Source organism: Oryzias latipes, chromosome 16 (assembly GCF_002234675.1).
Source record: "Oryzias latipes chromosome 16, ASM223467v1".
Lineage (NCBI taxonomy): Eukaryota > Metazoa > Chordata > Actinopteri > Beloniformes > Adrianichthyidae > Oryzias > Oryzias latipes.
In genome coordinates this window covers 18,625,282-18,644,959 of record NC_019874.2, presented here as the reverse complement: position 1 = coordinate 18,644,959, position 19,678 = coordinate 18,625,282, and the positions used below count along the sequence as shown (strand labels likewise).

General features: G+C 40.8%; 1 protein-coding gene across 2 annotated transcripts; it reads right to left on the bottom strand.

Annotated features, from left to right (window-relative positions):
• Positions 1-1,786: 1,786 nt before the first annotated feature.
• Positions 1,787-18,066, bottom strand: adar (adenosine deaminase, RNA specific). 2 transcript variants are annotated; one of them, XM_004078149.4, is made up of 16 exons: positions 17,949-18,066; positions 13,950-15,600; positions 11,984-12,291; positions 10,954-11,149; positions 10,633-10,826; positions 10,172-10,307; positions 9,853-10,094; positions 9,553-9,709; positions 8,720-8,888; positions 8,416-8,509; positions 8,171-8,287; positions 7,890-8,017; positions 7,626-7,808; positions 7,403-7,515; positions 6,664-6,791; positions 1,787-4,939 (listed from the first exon to the last, which is right to left on the bottom strand). In XM_004078149.4, the coding sequence occupies exons 2-16, from the start codon at positions 15,468-15,470 to the stop codon at positions 4,615-4,617; spliced, it is 4,011 nt and encodes a 1,336-aa protein (XP_004078197.1). In that variant the 5' UTR covers positions 15,471-15,600; positions 17,949-18,066; the 3' UTR covers positions 1,787-4,614. The 2 variants fall into 2 exon arrangements, with proteins under 2 accessions (XP_004078197.1, XP_011483608.1); XM_011485306.3 differs by lacking the exon at positions 17,949-18,066 and adding an exon at positions 16,821-17,311.
• Positions 18,067-19,678: the final 1,612 nt, after the last annotated feature.

The window sequence follows — 19,678 nt, the reverse complement described above, 5'->3', positions numbered from 1 at the left end:
TATGATTGCATCGAAGGGTTTTTGAAGGAATCCCTGTACTACACAGCCAAAGTCATCAAAACACTGAGTGCACAGCTGTCTGCTATCAACTGAAATACACAAAAAGGACAGACGCCACAGTTTCATCATGTCAGCAGGAGTTTCTGCAGTTGTTGCTTGTTTTTCTTTCTTTCTGAGGTCCGCCTGAGTCAGCTGTTCATCTCTCCATGATGCTATCCAGCCTGATTTTTCTCTAGGTTTTATTTTGTTTTTTTGAGTTGCCATCAAATCAGCATCTCCTTGTACCTCCACAGCAGATACTGCAATCTACTTATCAAATACAAACGCGTTCTATTTATGTTCTTCAAAGGAGACAAAAAAAACGACACGTCAAAATCGATCACATCAATAAAAGCTATTATTGTATTAAAAATATATATATACTGTATATAAAGAGGCAAAGTTAGTCTTTTTTTGTCAGTTGGGAAATTTTTATTCTTATTAGCAAACTTATGGTTCTGCTTTTCTGACTTTGGGCTCCCTAGGAGCCACTTTTCTTGTTGCATAACTTGAAAAAGGAGCAAATTTGTCTCAAAGAGGCAACTTAAAGTCGCTTTAGTGATTCTCAGCTGACCTATGGGAATTTTTTTCCACCTGTTTGCATTAAGTCATCTCTCTCAAGGAGACACAGAGAGACCTTGTGAGGAAACGGCCCAAACTTTCTTCACCTGGAGGTCAAAACCATGGATCACTGACCTCATTAACGAGCTGACATCTTTCAGAGTTACAGATATTCAATGCACCGCTGATTATATAAATAACAGAAGGCTGTAGTTTTCATTTTAATTACTTCACAACACTACAGGTGCTTTTGCTGTTAGATTAAACAGCAAGATATATTACTGTACATGTCAATAAAAGCATTTTAAATACACTCTATAAGCTCTTTCGCTCTCTTGTAGATGGTTTTCCACTTTACGACCTCAAAACTCCTTTGATAGAACAATGTTGGAGCTTAAGTTCTAAATAAAAACCAATGAGATGTACCCCAGTTGTGAGATTTGTAACATCAACCTTAATTACTTTGTCCAGAAGATCTTTATTAATCTTTATTAATCACACACTCAGGGGGGATTTAATGGATTCTTCTCTACGGATTTACTGACATAACCTTCCTGAATCAAGTTTAAACACAAAAGGGAAAAAAAACAATTTTTTATGAAAATCTTTTCATTTTAAGTTGTGTGCTCTTTTATCTTCTAAAAAAATAAACTATTTTACTTTCCTATCCCCCCCATCAGTGATGCTTAAACCTGCTGATGTTTATAACACTGGATGCTCACAGCACTCTTTTTTTTTTTAAATCCAAGCGCCCACCCCCATTTAGACTTCACATATTCCCTTCTTCCCAACTCTCATTTATTTCCATTGGAGAGCATCGATTGGCTCATTTGAAGCCTTGGGTCTGGACTAATATTTCACTTCATGCAGCCTCACTCCATTCGTCCATCCTTTCCTGAATCGTGGTCCACTCCCCTCCCGCTCTCATTAGTCCTGCCCCCCCACCCTCCGAATAATTGACTGCAGAGACAGTATGAGTTCAGCATGATGGGTGGAGGTCTTCACTGAAACAAGCCCTCAAACGCACAAAACGAACGTATTCGCGTGCATTTCCTGGGGTCAGGGATTAAGTGCAACTTATAAAAGTTTTTTTTTTAACCTATTTATCAGACAGAAGTTTTAAAGAATTTTACAGACTTGATGCAGAAGTTTTGATGATTTGCAAAGCACAGACATTATGCAAAAATATGTAGAAAAAACACGTTTTATTTGTTATTTTAAACTTTATTGTATTTGCAGCTTTACAGTTTTATTCAAATGCATCACAGCCATCATCCGTTCCATATTCTCATGTTTTTGTGACCGTTCCCCGTCTGCTGTTTGACCGCGTTGGGTCAGCTTGGTGTTTTCTGTGCACCGGCTGTACAAATGGATCAAACGCAGGACAGAAAATGATCTATTGAAGATGTTTGAGTCGACCAAAACAGTTTTTTTTTTTTCTCAGGACATCCAGATGTGGAAAAACACCAAGCCTGGAATGACCTTAAGACATTACAATGTGCTGGTATATTGACAGAGACTTTGTAAAAAAGGTGTTGAACACCCGGATCTAACAAACATGAGGAGAAACTCACAGCTGACTGACATCATGGCGTCTTTCTTTCCTAAAAGGTTTAGATGTGCACACATTTCCACCTGCTGATCCTTTAGAGCACTGCACTCACATGTAGCTCTGGATAGAAAGAGGCCAGTAAGAAACACCATGTTGGAGCATAGGCAGCACAAAAACAAATGCCAATCTTCTTAAAAAAACATTAAAATGTCCACAGTCTGCTTTAAGCAGTCATTTGGACATTGCAATGCTACAGTGATGCAATCCCACCTTTAAGGATTCAATGACACTTTTAGCAGACTCCCTATTTTTTTTTATTTCCATGAAGAATCAAGTTGTAAAATAAAAAAAGTAAAGCGTTAAACTGACATAGAAACTGTTGAAAGCCTAATTTAACACATAGAAAAGCCATTCAAGGCGATTTACAGAATATATACACACACACACAACTGAAAACATACATATTTGCATACAGTGGGACTAGAAATCTGAGCCCACCAGAAATCTGTACATTACCACTTAAACATTTGCTTTCAACTGAAATACAATTAGTTAAAAATCAATCAAACAATTGATGAAAAAAATAAACTGTTTTATACTTTTTTTTAAAATAAAATCCCCCAAATAGTTGGATTTATGGGCTACAAGTTTAGATATGCCCCGCAGTGTTCTACAGAAACATAAAATCCTCATTCTTTATTTTAAAACCGACCAGGTCATTTTCTAGGTAAAGGAAATATAACAGGGGAATGCATCAACGCTGAAAGGACCACCAGCTCAGACTGAAGCATCAGAATGAGAGGAAAGCAAGGGATATAAGAGACTGGAAACTGTGTCAGCGTCTAAACGCGAACGATTAATTGGGGAAATAGAATTCAAACAGAGTTCTTTAAGTTTATCTGAAAGCAGATGTAAGGGTGAAAACCCTGTTTGCTTTGAGATAATTGAGAGGCAGCTGTTACTGAAATAAGCATCAGTTACAGACACCAGAGAACACAGCTGGGGGCCGAAAAACAAAAAAATCAAAACTACAACACATCAGAATTTAGGATGGAAAAAACAAAATGCTTGCTCTGACAAGGTCACACGCTGGTAAAAAAACAAAAAAAAAAAAAAAAAGAAGAAAAAGCAGGAGTCTATCCCACTTTGAAAACCCCCATTCTTCCACGCTTTTGCTCAGTTTATGCATTGAGCTGTCTGCTCAAATCCAGCACAAACATGTGTCTGATACTACACTATGCCACTTCGCATTGCATTTGTAGCGTTCCCTTAAATTCAAGACAAAATAAAAGACTGAGAGCTCTTCTACACAAACAGATGGGGTACGAGTGATGAACCCCCAGCACAACACACAAACTGCAGCTGCACTGCAGAGAAACCTTTGATTAGACATTTTCTGAATGGTTCCAAAACGCATTCAGGCCTTTGGATTGTACGTCAGTGCATTTGTGTAGCTGTGTACACATAATGTATGTATTGCATCACTTCTTTTACGAGTACAAGGCGGGCATTCAGATTTTTTTAAAAAGTTTTCTGGAACCAGCCATGCATCGAGACAGCTTCAGACCAGAACTTTAAGACAGATAACATGCAGAAAAGGCAGTTTTAGGATTTCGAGTAAAAAAAAAGTTTAATTGAATGGGAAAAGAACAAAATGTTCATAATTTTTTTAGGATGCAGCTTTAGAATTTCCAGCTGTCTGGGGCTTATCAAAATGCAGCACAATAACTACATGTAGATGATTGTGTTTGGCAGGAGCTGTGTGCCATGAAGGATTTCTGCAGGACTCAGCTTATTGGTGACACGACATCATTATATTCAAAAACAACTTTGTCATTTTTGCAGGAAATGAAAAATACTTCACTGCTTGTTACATGGAAGAATTACTTCTAACTTGGACAACTGGTTTAGTGCTAGAAAAACAATCAATTCGGATCCACCAATGGCAACGCTGCAAAATAGAGAAGGCCTCACACAGAGTGAAAAGGGTTCCCATTAGATGCCACTCTGACAAACAAAGTCTGAAGTTCTAGTCTGAATGGTTCTACTGCCAGATTGAGACCTTGCAGGAGAATGTAAAACGTAAACACAGAGCATTAGTCGAGAGAAACTGGTCTGGGTCTGCTCTGTTTGTGCAACGACTCAAGAACCTGCAGGACTGATGCAACAACCAGGTGCCGAACAACAACCCCATGACAGACAACTAAACTCAAGAGGCTGTGAGCACACAAATACAACTAAAAATAACTCTAACTTTCATTTGCAACTTTTCACCAGCTTAATTGCTTGCAATGTTCTGTATGAACTTGTAGGTTGTTCTAAACTTTTGGCCAATGCCTTTCCAACTTTCCTTGCCTTTCATCATTCCATCTTCCTGGCCTACACATCTTTAACCCTTTCAGCATCTCTCCTTCCCGTTTAATCCCTGCATGTTCATTCAAAAAGAAAAGAAAAGCACTGATCTACGCCTCTGCCGGCTTGTAATCCACTGCCCCCTCGTTTCTACCGCCCCCAAACTCCACAGAGGTGCACGCTCCGTTGTTTCCCGTTCCCTCCACAGACTCGAAGCTCTTCTCTTCCAGCGGCTTGCCGATCCAGGCTCCATAGCCGTGGACGCTGAGAGCTTGAAAGAAGTGTTGTTTGGCAAGTTGGAAGGATGTGGCTGATATTTTGGCCTGAGCGTAGGAGGGCAGGGACAGGAGGTCAGCGCGATTTGACTTCTGGCACATAGAGCGGAACAGGCAGAACAGACGGGACTTGGAGACCCGGGACACCGACTGTTTGTTCCTACAGGGGAGATAATGAACAAAACTTTAGCAGGTTACTGATTAACAATGAAAATCAAGTAAACGGGGGAAAAAGGCATGTTCATTAAAATCATACACTGATACATTTTTTACACTTAGTGCTGCTGAGTGAGACTCTATCATGACCTAAAATGTCAGTTTTGTTCTTTTCATGGGTCAGTGTGTGGCTAGGATTAAGAAAACTCTTTCTCCACATTTGTTAGGAAATTTTTCAAAAAAAAGGTAGAATTACTTAACAAAAAGAAAAAAAGAATAAACTACACTAAACTACCCACAAAATAACTTAAATTTGAATTTTGTTTTCATGATAATATGCATCTTTTGTAAGGAAAAATTCACTTCTTATAAAACAAGAGCAAAGCAATGCTGCCATCTGTGGTTTTCTTCAGATCATGTTGACGAGCCAGCATCCTGCCATGCATGACTCGGCATCGCTGAAAATGTTTTGCAGACAAATATCAATTCCTCACTGATTTCAGTTTCTATTCTATCCCATCTAGTCATTTTATGCTTTATTATGTAACAGGGTGAAACTATTGCTTTTGTTTTTAACGTTTTTTTAATGAAAATCTTTATTTTGGTTTTTAAGTTTGAAACTTGTCTTCATTCCGTAAATCCCTTTTTGCTGCAAATATATGATAATGTGTTTTTTTTCCTTCAAGTGTGAAGTAGCTGGAAAGAGAATCATAATGAAGACATGCCAGAGAGGATGGCTGTCAGAGCCCTGCCAGTGGAGGTATTGGGGGCATGTGCCACTGGGCAGAGGCCCCAGGTAAGAGCTGTCCCCATGTCTGGCCTGAGAGTACCATGGGGTTCCTCCAGTAGAACTGGAGGAAGTGTACGTGGAAAGGGGGGCTGAGAATCTGTTTAGACCAGCGGTGCCCAAATCCAGGCCTCGAGGGCCGGTGTCCTACATGCTTGCAATCATCGTGCCAGTGAAGCTCCATTCTGGCTAAACACACCTGTAATCAACAGCAGATAAGGAAGAGTTTCTGGAAAACTAGCAGGAGGCCGGCTCCTGAGGCCTGGATTTGGGGACCCCTGGCTTAGACTGAGGACCCCGCAACACAGCCCTGGATAACCATTAGGGATATGCATTGGCAAGAGTCTGGCGATGAGATTCGCATCACCATAAACATATCACCAATGTGATATATCCAAAGACAATATATCACAATTTTTTTTGAAAGAGTACAACTTTTTCTGAATATTAATACATCTTTCATGTGAACAAAACTATAAATAACTATAAACAAAACTATAAACTTGATAAGAGAGGGTTAAGTAATGTTAAAGTGTGCATCCTCACAAATTAACGCACGCCGTGGAAGCCTAAATATTTGCTTATAAATATTTAACCCTTAAATAGTAAAGATGGGGCTGTGACATATATAACACGCTCTTTGACATACCGTAACTCCACGACCATTCATGTGATCGAAAAAAAAAGTTTCTTATCGGCTTTTCTTATTACTAAAGTGTTGCATAACAGCGTAAAACTGTTTCTCTCAGCAATAGAATTAGCTGGAATAACGTTAATTGCATAAACGTTTGAAGAGTTACAGTAGTTAAAAGAACGTAAACACTGAAGCAGAAGCTCTAGAGTAAAAAGGTTAATTAAAAATGATTTTGGCTACATCGATTTTTTCCAACATCCCTAAAACCATAAGAAGGTCCGTGGTTTATACTTAACCCAGGACATACCCATCTAGTTTTCCTTTGGTCCCATCAAGGACTTCCACATTGTACTGGTCTGGAAGGCTCCAATTCACACTGGACTCTTTGGTCTTGCCTGTGTGACGCGTGGAGTCGTACACACTCACTCTTCCCACCTGGAGTCGCCACAAACAAAGCAAAAAAGTGTTAACCGTGCTGATTTTAATCCAAAAACCCAAAATATTTGTAAGCATGAGTGACACCAATCAAAATGTGCAAATTAGCTTTACCAGTAGATTTGATTTATTGATTTATTTCAAGCATCGTAGTCAAAGCAATAAACAATTTACACATATTTATCAAACTCATAACAGAAATTATGAAATGCATAGATTAAAAAGACAGAAAATAAAACAAAACAAAAACATCACTTAAATCACCTTTGCTTAATGAAATACAGAGATAATTAACTAAAGTATAAGTAGAATTTGATTTATTGCTTGAAAAGGAGTGGGAAGAAGCAAGTTTATATAATCCCACCCCCACCCACCCCCTGAACAATGAAACAAAAGCTAACAAGTAATTTGGCTGCAACTTCAGTTTCTCTTTTGTTCTGGTGATGTGACAAGGTCCTTTCAGTTAATTGATGAATGAATCTAATTTACATGATAGAGAAAAACGTTTTGCAGGACAAACAAAAGTGCTTCATCAATTAACTTAATGAGAATAACATCGATGGTCCTAATTTATCACCAGGCCTGCAAGTGTCCGTTAGCTGTGCCGTTACCTCGGGATGGTTCAGCGTGAAGGGATGGGGCAGACTCTGTGCAAAGGCTTCACCATCTCTGGCAAGGCGACAGCAGACAGCACGGGTCAAATGACCGTGGCTGTACAGATAACCTGGAAGATGAGTAAAAAGAAATAAGTCGGTAGAAAAAAGCAGTGTTCACGTGACTTTTGTGCCAGAACATTAGTGTCTCAAGACTATTTTTGCCAAAGTCCATAATTACCAAGGGTGATTGACTTCAGGTAAATGGGATGCAAGAAATGTGTGAGCAGTGCCCCCTGGAGGCCAAGCACGTTCCAGCGCAGGATCTTATCGCTGCAGCTCATGGTTCGCAGCCTTTCACCATGCTGAATGCCATCCCAAGTGGGTACAATGTCACTTGACTCCACTGGGATGGTTCCCTCACCTGGAAACAGGATCTCTTACTACCAAGAACAGGAAGTCGAATTGCTTTCTCCTGTACTTCCTTTATGACAAGACATCTCACCATTCTCCACTTTCGTTCGAAGTTTGCCCTGCTTGATGTTCTCAAATAGAGGCGAGTGGCCCTGGACTTCATCTCCCGTCTCACTACATGACTTGTCGAACAAAGCGCCATCTCCGCAAGGTGCCGTGCTGCGGGTGAGAGTAAATTTAAGGTTGTATAAGAAATAAAACCACCATAAGAGCATCTAAGATCTTAAGGTATCACTGACATATTCAGTATGAGTTAAAAGAGAAACATAGATGTTAAGGAGGAAGTAAACTTTTCACATTTTATTAATCTACCTGATATAAAGGTGAAAGGTGATGTCAGACTTGAGCTGAAGTTTATTCCCGTCTGCCGGTTCAAAAATACTGTCATCTGCGCCATCATAGTATTTGAGTAGCTCGTTGTACAGAAACCTGAGAACAAAGGAGACAGCGGTTGAGACGAATAAATAATCTCCGACAGGCAAGGTCTGAGGGAGAAAGGATTATTTTTGGAAATGCAGGAAGGAACATCGATCAAGGAGCAAGATTTCTACTCCTACCGAATAAATCCTCTTCTAGAGATGATTTCCGCATGACAATCATTAACGGTCTCCCCTTTCAAGCTCAACTCCTCCCCTTTGACACAACGATTTCCTGACAGGAGAAAGGAGAAAAAAGGGAAGCAGAGAGAAACTCAATGTCAAGGAACACTGCAATGCAATGCCTCTCAGCCCTGCAGTGACCTACTTTAGCTTTGTGACAGCATATGCCTCCAAAAACAGAAAGAATACAACTTGCCTATGAAAAAAAATCAAATTGCATTTGAAATGTTTCAGCATGGAAAAACTAAAGTTGATGATATACCAGTCCCCAGGCTGACAACGGTCCCAAGGCCTTCCCCTCTTCTCATGACGATGGTGGCCAGAATCTTGCGTCCTAAAAGGCAGTGTTGAATGCGCGTGGTCAGGGCGTTGAAACGCTGGTGACTCAGCATCGCTATCTGGTCATGTAAAGTGCTGCCGCTCACTGGTAGCTAGAGAATGCCAGACACAAAAATTGCTTCATGAAGAAAGAAAAGAAAACAGTTTGAAGAGGCTACAAACTCCAGTTGAAGTCAGGTTTTCTTCTCAAACTTCCAACTGTAGTTTTTTTTTTTTTACAGGCAGAAGACATCTAAACCAGGTAATCTGCTGCAAGGAAACAAGCTGCTGCTACAGGGTGGAATATTAAAATTGCTCACTAAGAATGTATGTGCTGACCGCAGCTGCATTACTAAAGTATAGGCGTTTCAAATACACATTCCTACTAAATGATTTATGAAAACTATTACAGGTTTAATCAAAAGTCCTTTGTTTTAGGAGTCAGTAGGCCATTACTACTTCTTGTTGTTTCATATAAATAACAGATCTGCAATTCCCTCACTGGTGTGAAGCGACTGTGCATGTTTCTAAAATACACTTAAACATTTTGTTGTCTTTTTATGAGCTCAAACAAAAAGAGCGGATTCCCATTTAATCATCGAATATGGATCAATCCCTGCTCAAACTGTCCGCTTCATGCAAATGTGCCACTGCCGTGCATCTTTTTTCGGTTGTAAACTGCTTTGATTCGCCCTTTAACCCAAGAAAGCTCCTCTGAAGCTGGCAGATATTCAAGCTTTCTAGACAGATCATTTCATATATTTCAATAATCTGTACCTCGCTGGGGATAAGCTCCCCTGTGCGAGCTGCCCTCTCAGCTTCTCCAATCAGAACCCGCAGAGCGGCATCCGCTGCTTCCTGCTTTCCCTGCTTCTTGTTGGAAGCGCAAACCGGAGGAAACCAGCGTCCGCCCAGTTTGGCCTGGTAGGTGAACCTGAACAAGAGGGGAAACATTGCATGTTCCGGTAATCAGATTTACTTTTTAATCTCAGTTTAAAAGCCAAAGATCCCATAAAAAGGCACAAGGAAAAGACAAAAATTGGAATGTATTGGAAGATCTGTATGTGACACACATACTTGGGCTCATGTGGTGGCCCAGACTGGCCCACCAAGCGGATCTCAGCAGCAAATCCTCGGGCTCTGGCATACTCCAGCAGGCCAGACACAGCGTTGTTGTTCAGGTGATTGATGAGATCCCCGACACCTGCCTCGTGGGCCGCTCGCAGCTCATCTGCAGTAAGAGGTGGCAGAGAAGGGCATGCGGCCCCAGAAGAGCTCCCTTCATCACAGTCACCAGAAAGACCCAGGGGCAGCAGTGGCTGAAAAGAGTAGAATTTTGGAAAGTTGGTAATATAAACATGCATTCCAACTCCTTATTTTCATTCCGACTCATTACCTTGTTAAGTTGCAGTTTTCCATCAGCCATTAGCTCTTTGACGGCTTCCTCTGCTGCCAGCTGGCGAGCTGCCTTCTTACTTGGAGCTGATGATTCTGCAAACAAGTTTTCCCCCACCTTCACTCTGTACTTGAACCTGAGGAGAAAAAAAAAGGAGATTTTTTTTTGTTTGGTCAGTAACTGACACAGATACACAGGTTCACAGATGAGCAGAATAAAGCCTGATGCACCAGAGGTCAAAACATGATTTTTTTCTGATATAACGTAATGCCCAGGCAACTGATTTGAAAGAGGGATTATGCCAAAAATATATAAAATGAAGGGTGACTGAACAGAGACTGAGTTATTTTGCTCCCTCACTCACATGACAACATATTGAGGAAAGATTAAACAAAAATATAGCTGCTTTTTTGAGGAAAAACAACCACAGGCGGCTCAGAGAGACATGTGGGAGCTGCTACCGTGGGTCATGCGGTGGGCCTGTTTGCCCAGTGGCGATGAATTCGATGGGCTTCCCACTGCGCTGACTGTACTCCATCAGGACAGAGACCGGGTTCTTCCCACCAGGCAGAGAGCGGGACAGGGGCTGGCGGGGTCCCTCCGCCCCTTCCACTCCGCCAGATGCCGAACCTCCCTGTGTGTTTTCAACAGACCCCTGACAGAGACGATAACATTACGCATTTACAGCTGCAGCTCATGAATGGGGTACATTTTGTTTTCTTAAAAACAGATTTATTTTATTTAATTTACAGAAGCAAAAAAAGAAAAAAGGAAAGACTCACAGAGTGGTCAGGGAGTTGGTCAGACTCTCGGTCCATGCTGGTGGTGTTGTCTTCGTCCTCTGTGCTCTCTCCTCCCTGCATCTCTTTGATGAGGATACGCAGAGTGGCCGCCGCTGCATCCTTTTTAGCCACTTTTTTATTTGAAGCCTCCGCAATAGGAAACAGCCTTCCATTGAGCATCACTTGCATTCGAAATCTAACAGAAGAAAGCAGATCCCAATCTTTGATTCCTGTTTAACAAGTTAGTAGGATGAATGAATCATTGTTTTTGCATTGATAGAATTCGATTTAATGTATTTTTTTTATATCTTCAGTCCAAACTACAGCAACTCCAAAGCTTTGAAGACAGATTGTCAATATTAGAAGAAGAAATACTCCAAGTAATATAACATTTTTTAATAAAAGGAGGACAGTTTTGCTGTTGAAAGTGACAAAAACATGTACAAAATCAAGATGAAAGCAGTTTTCAACCAAACTGTAGATAATAGCTGTGCCTGCACAATGAATCAAAAATGTATCATTATCATCGCAATATCAGCCTGTACAATACACGTATCGCATAAGTTGGCGTAAACTGCAATAAATGGATAACTTAAATTCTTACACACACGCTAAAACAACCTCATGGCAGCTGGATATATTTTACGAATCGAATAGAGTCCTTTATGCATTTGACCTTTTCACATTGTTAGCAATTCAAATGGGGCTTTTTTTATGTTAGATACCCGCCTCCTATGTAGACGAGGGTCATTTGTAGTATAATTGAAGTTATGTTTAAATAAAACTGTTACAGTGAAATAGAAATGATGAATTTGTTGTCGTTTGTTTTGCTAATTGTACATGTGTTGCAAGTGATACCGTCAAAATTGCTGGATAATATCGTACATCGCAAGTTTTCCTCACATGGTGCAGCACCATAGATAACCCAATTTCCAAAAAATTAATTTCAAACCTTGAGGAAATGATCAAAACATAAAAAGTGAAGAATTCCTAAAAAACCTTACACTACATGGTGGAGCACATTACCAACCTTGGGTCATGAGACGGTCCACTCTGGTCCAGAAGAAGGAACTCACAGCTTTGACCCAGATACTGGGCATACTCCATAAGGCCACTGACTGGGTTTTTTAAGCGGACCTCTTGTAATTTGGCCCAAAGATTCTGGGAAGGAGGAGCCGCCAGAGAGACAGCAACGGTTCCTACAGTATTACCCTTTTCAGCAGCCAGTTTGATGGCATCTGTGTGTCTCCGTATGGCATTGAGGTAATCTGGGATGCTATCATTTGCCCACTGTGACTCATTGTTCGTGTTGTCTTCATACAGGCTGGCGGAGGGCGTCTACATGGGCCGAAAAGAAGAAAGAAAATGTGAAGAGAAGCGACAAAAGAGGTGAAATCTCAAAAATTGATAAAACCGACTGAGTATGACATGAAACAGTGTTTTGTGTGATAAGGAGCATGTCCGTCATGGCATCAAACTTGTGAAACAACAGCCACAGCTGCAGTTCACCTCCGAAAAACTTTGTGTCTCAACATTCTTTACACAAAGTAGTAACTTTTTCAGAGCTGACAATTTTTCTGAAGGTGTTAGACAGGACACACTGCATCACATATCTAGTTTAGTTCTAAAAAACAAAACAAAAAAAACAGTATTTTTTAATCATTTATATTAGATGCCACAAAGGCATCTAATATAATATCGTACTTCCCTGTGACAAATGTCTGCAGAAACTGATGGAGATGTTAGATTTTCGTTTGTAAATGAAAGTTATTCCTAAGAGCTATGTTAGCTTTTTTAAAGCTGAGGGATAGCTGCCTGTAACCATTTACAGTGAGGCAAAAAAATATTTTCCAGTGAGAGATTCTGTAAGTTGTATCTTAAAAAGATGACCCGCCTGTAGATACACTACAACTGTGTGAGATCAGAGTGTAAAAAAAAGATTTCCAGGAAATCACATTGTTTAATTTTTACAGAATTTATTTATTTTATAATGGAGCAGAAAATTAGTATTCATATCCTCCAGACAAGCTCTGTACCTAACAGACCTGTAGCTTCTTCTTCAAGAAGCTATTCTATCCTGTATTAATGTCACCTGCTGGAACTCATTTTCTGTATAATTGACACCTGTCCACACCTTTTAACAGTCAAGACTGTAACTTCTCCACCACCATCAAAGAGCTGTCTGAGCACACCAGGGACAAGATGAATGATAATTAGACAGTTTTTTTTTTGTTTGTTTTTTTTGTGTGTTTTCTTTTATTGATGATTTTATTATCATTTTACTGTGTTTCTTTGAATTTTACCTATGGTTTTAGTGTAGTTATACGTGTGCAGCACTTTGGATGTCTGGAAGATGTGAAAGTGCTATACAAATAAAGATTTGATTGATTGAACCAATCTACAATAAGCAAGAAACTTGGAGAAAAGAAATCATCTGTTTATCTGTAAAAACAGAAGAACTCCAAGATTACTGACAATTTCCCTCCATCTGGTCAATGACCCAAAGAGAGCTTGGACTACAGTAACAAAGGTTGCGGTTAGTAACACGCTACTTTGCTACAGTGGTCCAAAGGTCCTCCTGCTTAGCCAGCACATGTCCTGGCCTGTCTAAGGTTCTCCAGAGACCATCTGGATGATCCAGAGGAGGATTGAGAGATGGTTATGTCGTCAGAAAAGACCAAATGAAACTCTTTAGTATAAACGCCACTCAACGTATTTGGAGGAGGAAGAAGGCTGAAACGTTTCCTAAAAACATATCCACTGTGAAGTATGGAGGTGGAAATATCATGCTTTGAGACTGACATCATCAGATTATTTGTTTTACATTCCATCACTCACAGTTGAAGTGTATCTAAGCTGAACATTACAGACCTCTCATCTCTCATAAAGTGGTTTAACCAACAGAATTAGTGACTGCTAAATACTATTCATCTCCACTGAGTTCATGACTGCATTTAACCAAACAGCATAAAGCAAAGCATTGACATTTGACTCACCATTTTGCCTTGAGGTTGATCTTGTGTCCAATTCTCAAGCTTAGGTATTGGTTCAAGGCCTGGCAAAGCTCCTCCTTCATTCTGATCTCTATTAACATCCACCTCCATTTGACCAGCTTGGGGGATGGAAGCGGCTTTCAAGCTCCTTTCCATCCTCTCTTTGCGATGGGGAGACAGCTCCCATTTGTAAGGGATGGTGTCATTTTTAATAACGTCGCCTTGCTTCTCCAGATCGTAAATGGTAGGGTTGATCTGCTTGGCACTCCTAAGGCCCAGTTTCTTTGCCAAGACGAGAGCGGTTGTTTGACCCAATTCAAAGAGATATTTCAAAACTTTCTCTTTCTGATCTGCCATCATTGCAGAGCTCAACTCAAGGTCAGCTGGGCTAGCACAGGGATTCTCTTGACATCCAACTATTGCTGAGGACTGGCAATCCTCAGAGGCAGAGGACTCTAATGAAGAGCAAGAAGAACTAGATTCGGAGTCGGAGTCTTCCTCTTTGGTCTCTTGCTCCTTTTCTACGTCAACCTTAGCTTCAGCTGATTGATGCTGATTAGAGCTGAGACTCAAAAGGGAGGGGGGGCTCTGTGGTTTAGCTGATATTCTTGCCTCAGCCTGGGAATTTTCTCGATACAGAGTCCACTCTGGAGGCAGAAGTCCTTGTTTGGATGCTTTTTTTAACGGTTCTAAAGAGTAAAGAGCCTGATTTACCACCTTCTTGGGCAAGTGCAGTTTTTTGGCTAAAACCTTTGCAGGTATAGCCTCATCTGCCTTCAAAGCCTTGTGCACTTGTTCCTGTATGACAGGCGTTATTGTTATATTACCTTTAGCGTACTTCCCTGATGAAGACCGTCTGTCAAAGCGTTTTCCAGCTCCCCTGTCTTGTTGGAAACTCAGTCTCTGAAAATTATCACACAGGAGGTTTGTTTGTCTGTTGGATGGTTGGTGGTTAACCCCTCGTGACTGGTTTTGATTCAGGTGTCGAGGACCTACAAAGTCCTGAGACGATCCTGAAGGAGACGGAAAGGAATAACTCTGGACTTGCCTATAGCATCCTCTGTAATATCTGTCGTTCCTGGGGCTGCTGTTGGGGTTTGTGTATCTATTATAGTGAGGCTGCGGCTGGTGTGTATAGTTAGGTGGCCTGCTGCCTATTGCTCCAGGACTGCTTCTAAACTGCGGCGCCTCTGAAATCTGTCCTCTAAGGAACTCTGCCTGTTTATATTGGAAAGAGTTTGGTGTCGGACCAAAACCCAGATTCTGGTAATTAGAACAATTAAAAGCTCCAGAATTGGCCACATTAATATGGTTTGGTATCGGGGGAGCAGAGGGAAGGATAGAGGACGGGGACCTTAAGGGGACGGAAGGACATCCGGGGCTGTTGGAATAAAGTTGATTTGGTATCTGCTCTGGGTCAGCTCTCGGAAAGAGCTGTCTGTAGTAATTCTCCTTGACCTGCAAGTGGGGAGGTTTATGCCTCTGGGGGTGTTCTTTGTAAGACCCTCCTCTACCTCTGCTCATAGCGCAGGGGTTGAGCACAAAGAGGACAGGTGCAGCTGGCTCTGCAGCTTCAGTATCGTTGTCTGCCCTCGATCATCAACAGAATACCCGAATAATAAGCCAGAAGAAAGTAACCAGAGAGTGGGAACACCTGGAATAAAAAAAATAAAAGGGTTAAAGTCAGGAGAGTAAATGAAAATAAAGATAAGTGAGGAATTAAATGAAAGAAGCAAAGCAGCAAGAAAAAAAAAGGGACAAATTTAACATCTGTTGGCAACCTTCCAAGCTGCTCAAGTGTCCTTGGACACGGCAGAGTGCACAGACTCGAAAGGTGCAGTATTTATTTATTCTTTTTTATTATCACCTTGTATTACAGCTTTTCAGAAAGAAAAAAATGCTACAGAAGTAAACACAAAAAGCATCAGTCATGGAGAGGTAAAAATTATATGCAGAGAATAAGCTCTGGGCTACAGAACCACTATTGACGTTGCCCAATATGTTTTGAGATTAAAACCCAATCACGCTGCAAGGATACTGCAGGGCGACACGCTATCTCTCCCTGTCACACTGAAATTTAATCCAGGTATAAAAGGAGGTTGATAAATAATTCAGGCCCTCTTGTGACTATTCTCTTTTAATTCTGGCCTGGAAATAAATATACTGTTGCGCTTGGAGCACAAACTACAATAAAGCGGGAAAGGAGGAGGATATTTTCAAGGGCAAGATGCAGGACAGTCGCAAACACAAATATATTCAGGTGATTTATTCAGTTTGAACTCCAGTTTTAAATCTCTAGCTAGGGTAGAAAACAGGGATTGATTCTGCCTCAGATGTCATACCCAACAACACACAGTAATGTCTATATCGCTCAGACTGACAACAAGAAGACATCCAATACGGACTCTGGCCCAGTCAGCATCACTGGTGTTTAATATAAAGCTGAGCTGGCCCGAACATGCCCACATTATTAGAGAACACCAGTGTTGTTTCATCAGGGTAATAGGGGCTGACAGAGCTGGCAGCCTTAGGGCCAATGGGGCTGGAGCCGACTTATATTGACCCTAACGCAAGATAACATCTGACAGCCAAAAAAGCAACAATGACTTTTTTTTTTTTAAGAATTCTGTCCCCCCCCGCCCCACTTTGTAGATGTGGAACAAGACTTCAAATGACCCAAAAATCTTTTTGTGAACTTTAAGCAAACCTGTAAAAAAAAAAGGAGGGGGGGGGGGGGTAAATAGAAAAAAATAGTCACTAAATTAGATTTTCTTAACCAGTTTAAAGGCACTGCAGAATGTAATTTCACCAAACATACAGCACAACACCTTAGTGGACTGCTGTCCAAGGTAATGAAAACTACACGTGTCTCACCTGATCACACAGAAGTTACAATGAAGTTATGTGAGGTTTTGTGTCTGAAAGTCGGGAGTTTCCAAAGACCTGGTAACCTGAACTAGACCCGGTGATTTTTTGTTTCTGGTCTTTTGATCGCGAGTTGTTAAAAATAAGACAAAACAGGGGTTATAAAAACAACGCGTGAAGTAAAAACGCATATAAGAATAAACGTGGTTAGCAATGCGAAGAGTCTTCCGATTAAGTCCTGCTAGCAGCCTGAACTAGTACTCATGCAAACTGCACGTGCCCGGTCGGTTCACTGCTTTTCATGGACGTCGTCATGGGAGTTGAGAAATGTCCCCGACGTTTTAAGGTTATATAGGAAAGGAAATGGAGAGTTAACATGGACTAAAACCACTTTCGATTTCATTTCTAGTCCAAAAGTTAGGTTTCTGATGTGCCATGTGACTGAGAGCAGCGAACCGGAGGCGGTGAGGCTGAGGACATCCCATCCTCGAATTACCTCCACTTTTTTTTAAAACTCCAAGGCGGAAAAAGAGGGAAAGACACACACCATTATCAGGGCGTGATGGTTTAGAGTTCTGATTAAATTACAACTCAGCATACAGCTCAACAACACACTGCTTAGAAAAATTCTACCACAGTGCCCTAAGTTCACTGTAGATTATTCTATTTATCAAAAAATTGGCCTGACACGGTTCTTGCAACCGTAATGTGATGTATAACAATACACTTTTGTATCATTTATATACTCTGAATAAATAAAAAGTTTTCTTAGTAGAGTTCCAAAATGATCAAATAGACAACCCACGAGGGGTTGTTTTAATTTTGAGAACAATTGACAAAAGAGGCAACTGTCGATTTTCGCATGAATGAAATTGGGTATAAAAAACATTGCCTGATTTAAATAGATATGAACACACTTTTTAAATTGCATTTGAGGAACATTGTGAGATAGAACGTAGATCCAGCTTGCAACAGCCTCAGAGGAACAGCGTTCTGCCTGCGGCTAGCGTTAGCTGCTAAGCTAGCTTAAACGCGCTCTAAACCGTTCTCCTCTTTCAACGGCTCCACGCGACTCACAGTGATCGGTTTTTACCCACGCCTCGAGTGACCCGAATTACATGTATTCGTGCATCTCACCTCGTGGTGTCCAGCCTCCCCGTAGCCCGATGCTTCTAATATTTTAATTTGATGAAAGAAACAATCAAATGATGCTCGGACATGTGACGCTGTCGAGCGCGACGGAAACATCAGCAGGTCGCAGCAAAATGACGTAAGACGAGGGCTTTTTGTTGTTGTTTGTTTTGATTTTTTGTGTGATTTTTTTTTCCAATGAAACGAGATGGAAAATAATTTGTTTTATATATTAAGTCTTAAGGCTTTAAACCTGACTTAGACTTGAGCTTTAGGACTTTTGAAAAAGATTAATATGTACTTTCATGAACTTGAAAAGAGCCTTAACCCCATGATGCGCAACATGCACACTTTCATGTTGTATGTAAGTTTATGACGGCTGAGTTTTTCTTTTGTTGTATCTTTTAAAATATATATTTTTTACTGTTGAATATTCCGAGTATTCTTTACATATCTTGTTTTTTATTAACCCATAATATTATTTACATTTTTCCTTTCATACTTTATAGATAATAATGGTTTTTACAACACATTTACGTATACAAATCAAAAACGACTCAGTCACTCAAGTGTGATTTTGATCAAATTACTCAAAACTGTAATTATAACATTTGTTTTGAAGAAATATTGTTGCAATGAGTTGGGCCAAACATTTATGTCTTTAATTGAAACATGGTTATTTTCATTTTGCAACACTTACCTCTGATTGCATAACATGTCTAACAATCTAAACTGTATCAGTATTTTAACAACTTTAAACTGGTGTGACACATCTGTTTAACCAATTGCGACCTTCGTTTTTACATGCCTGACAATTTATAATGTGATATTTGTTGTCAGCTTACAGATCTGGTGCAGTGAGAACACCAGCTTTTGACTTTTCTGTCTTAGGAAACTCGGGAGATCGCACACCTCTGCCTCTTCCTTTGACCCTCCTGTCTGATGCTCTCTTCAGGCTGGATGGTGGCTCTGTTTGTTTGTTAAACCCACATTTTCCCATTGCCTGAAAATAATAATAATAATTGATTGGATTTATCTGCACTTTTCCAGACTCTCAAAGTTCTTACAATGTGTCCATTACTGATTCACTCTTCATTCTTGTAACTACTGATGTAGCCTCAGCTGCCCTGGGGCAGATTGACAGAGGTGTAGCTGCCAGTTGGCACCTACGGCCCCTCTGACCTTCACCGGAACATTCATACACCAGTGGAGCCACGCTGTAGGCAAGGAAGGTTAAGTGTCTTGCCCAAGGACACAGCGACAGTTTGACTGGGGGGGGAGCGGGGATCGAACCGCGGATCCTCCGATCATCGGCTGACTTGCTCAACCACCCGAGCTACTGACGCTCAAACATGCTTTTGGAGTTGGGTTGTGCCCTCATTGCGCCTCTTCTTATGTGGCATGCCAAGCTCTTTGCCTAGCTCCTTGATAAAAAGCCGCCGTGCATTGTTGACACCATCCAAATAGCCAGGGTGTTGTGCAGTGAAGGCATAGAGGGTGACAACATCCAGCAGGTTGTACCAGGTAACCATGGGCAACCTCTGTATTCTCCGCTGGCATGAATAGTTTCTAATCATTTGATCCATTGTGTCCACACCTCATTTTGATTTGTTATGGTACTGGATCACTTTTGGTTTCTTCTTCTGACTGTTGTCATCCATTGCTTCGTTATCATGCATGGTGCTCAAGAGGCACAAAAAACAAGATATTTTAAACATATATGGAGGACTAAATGA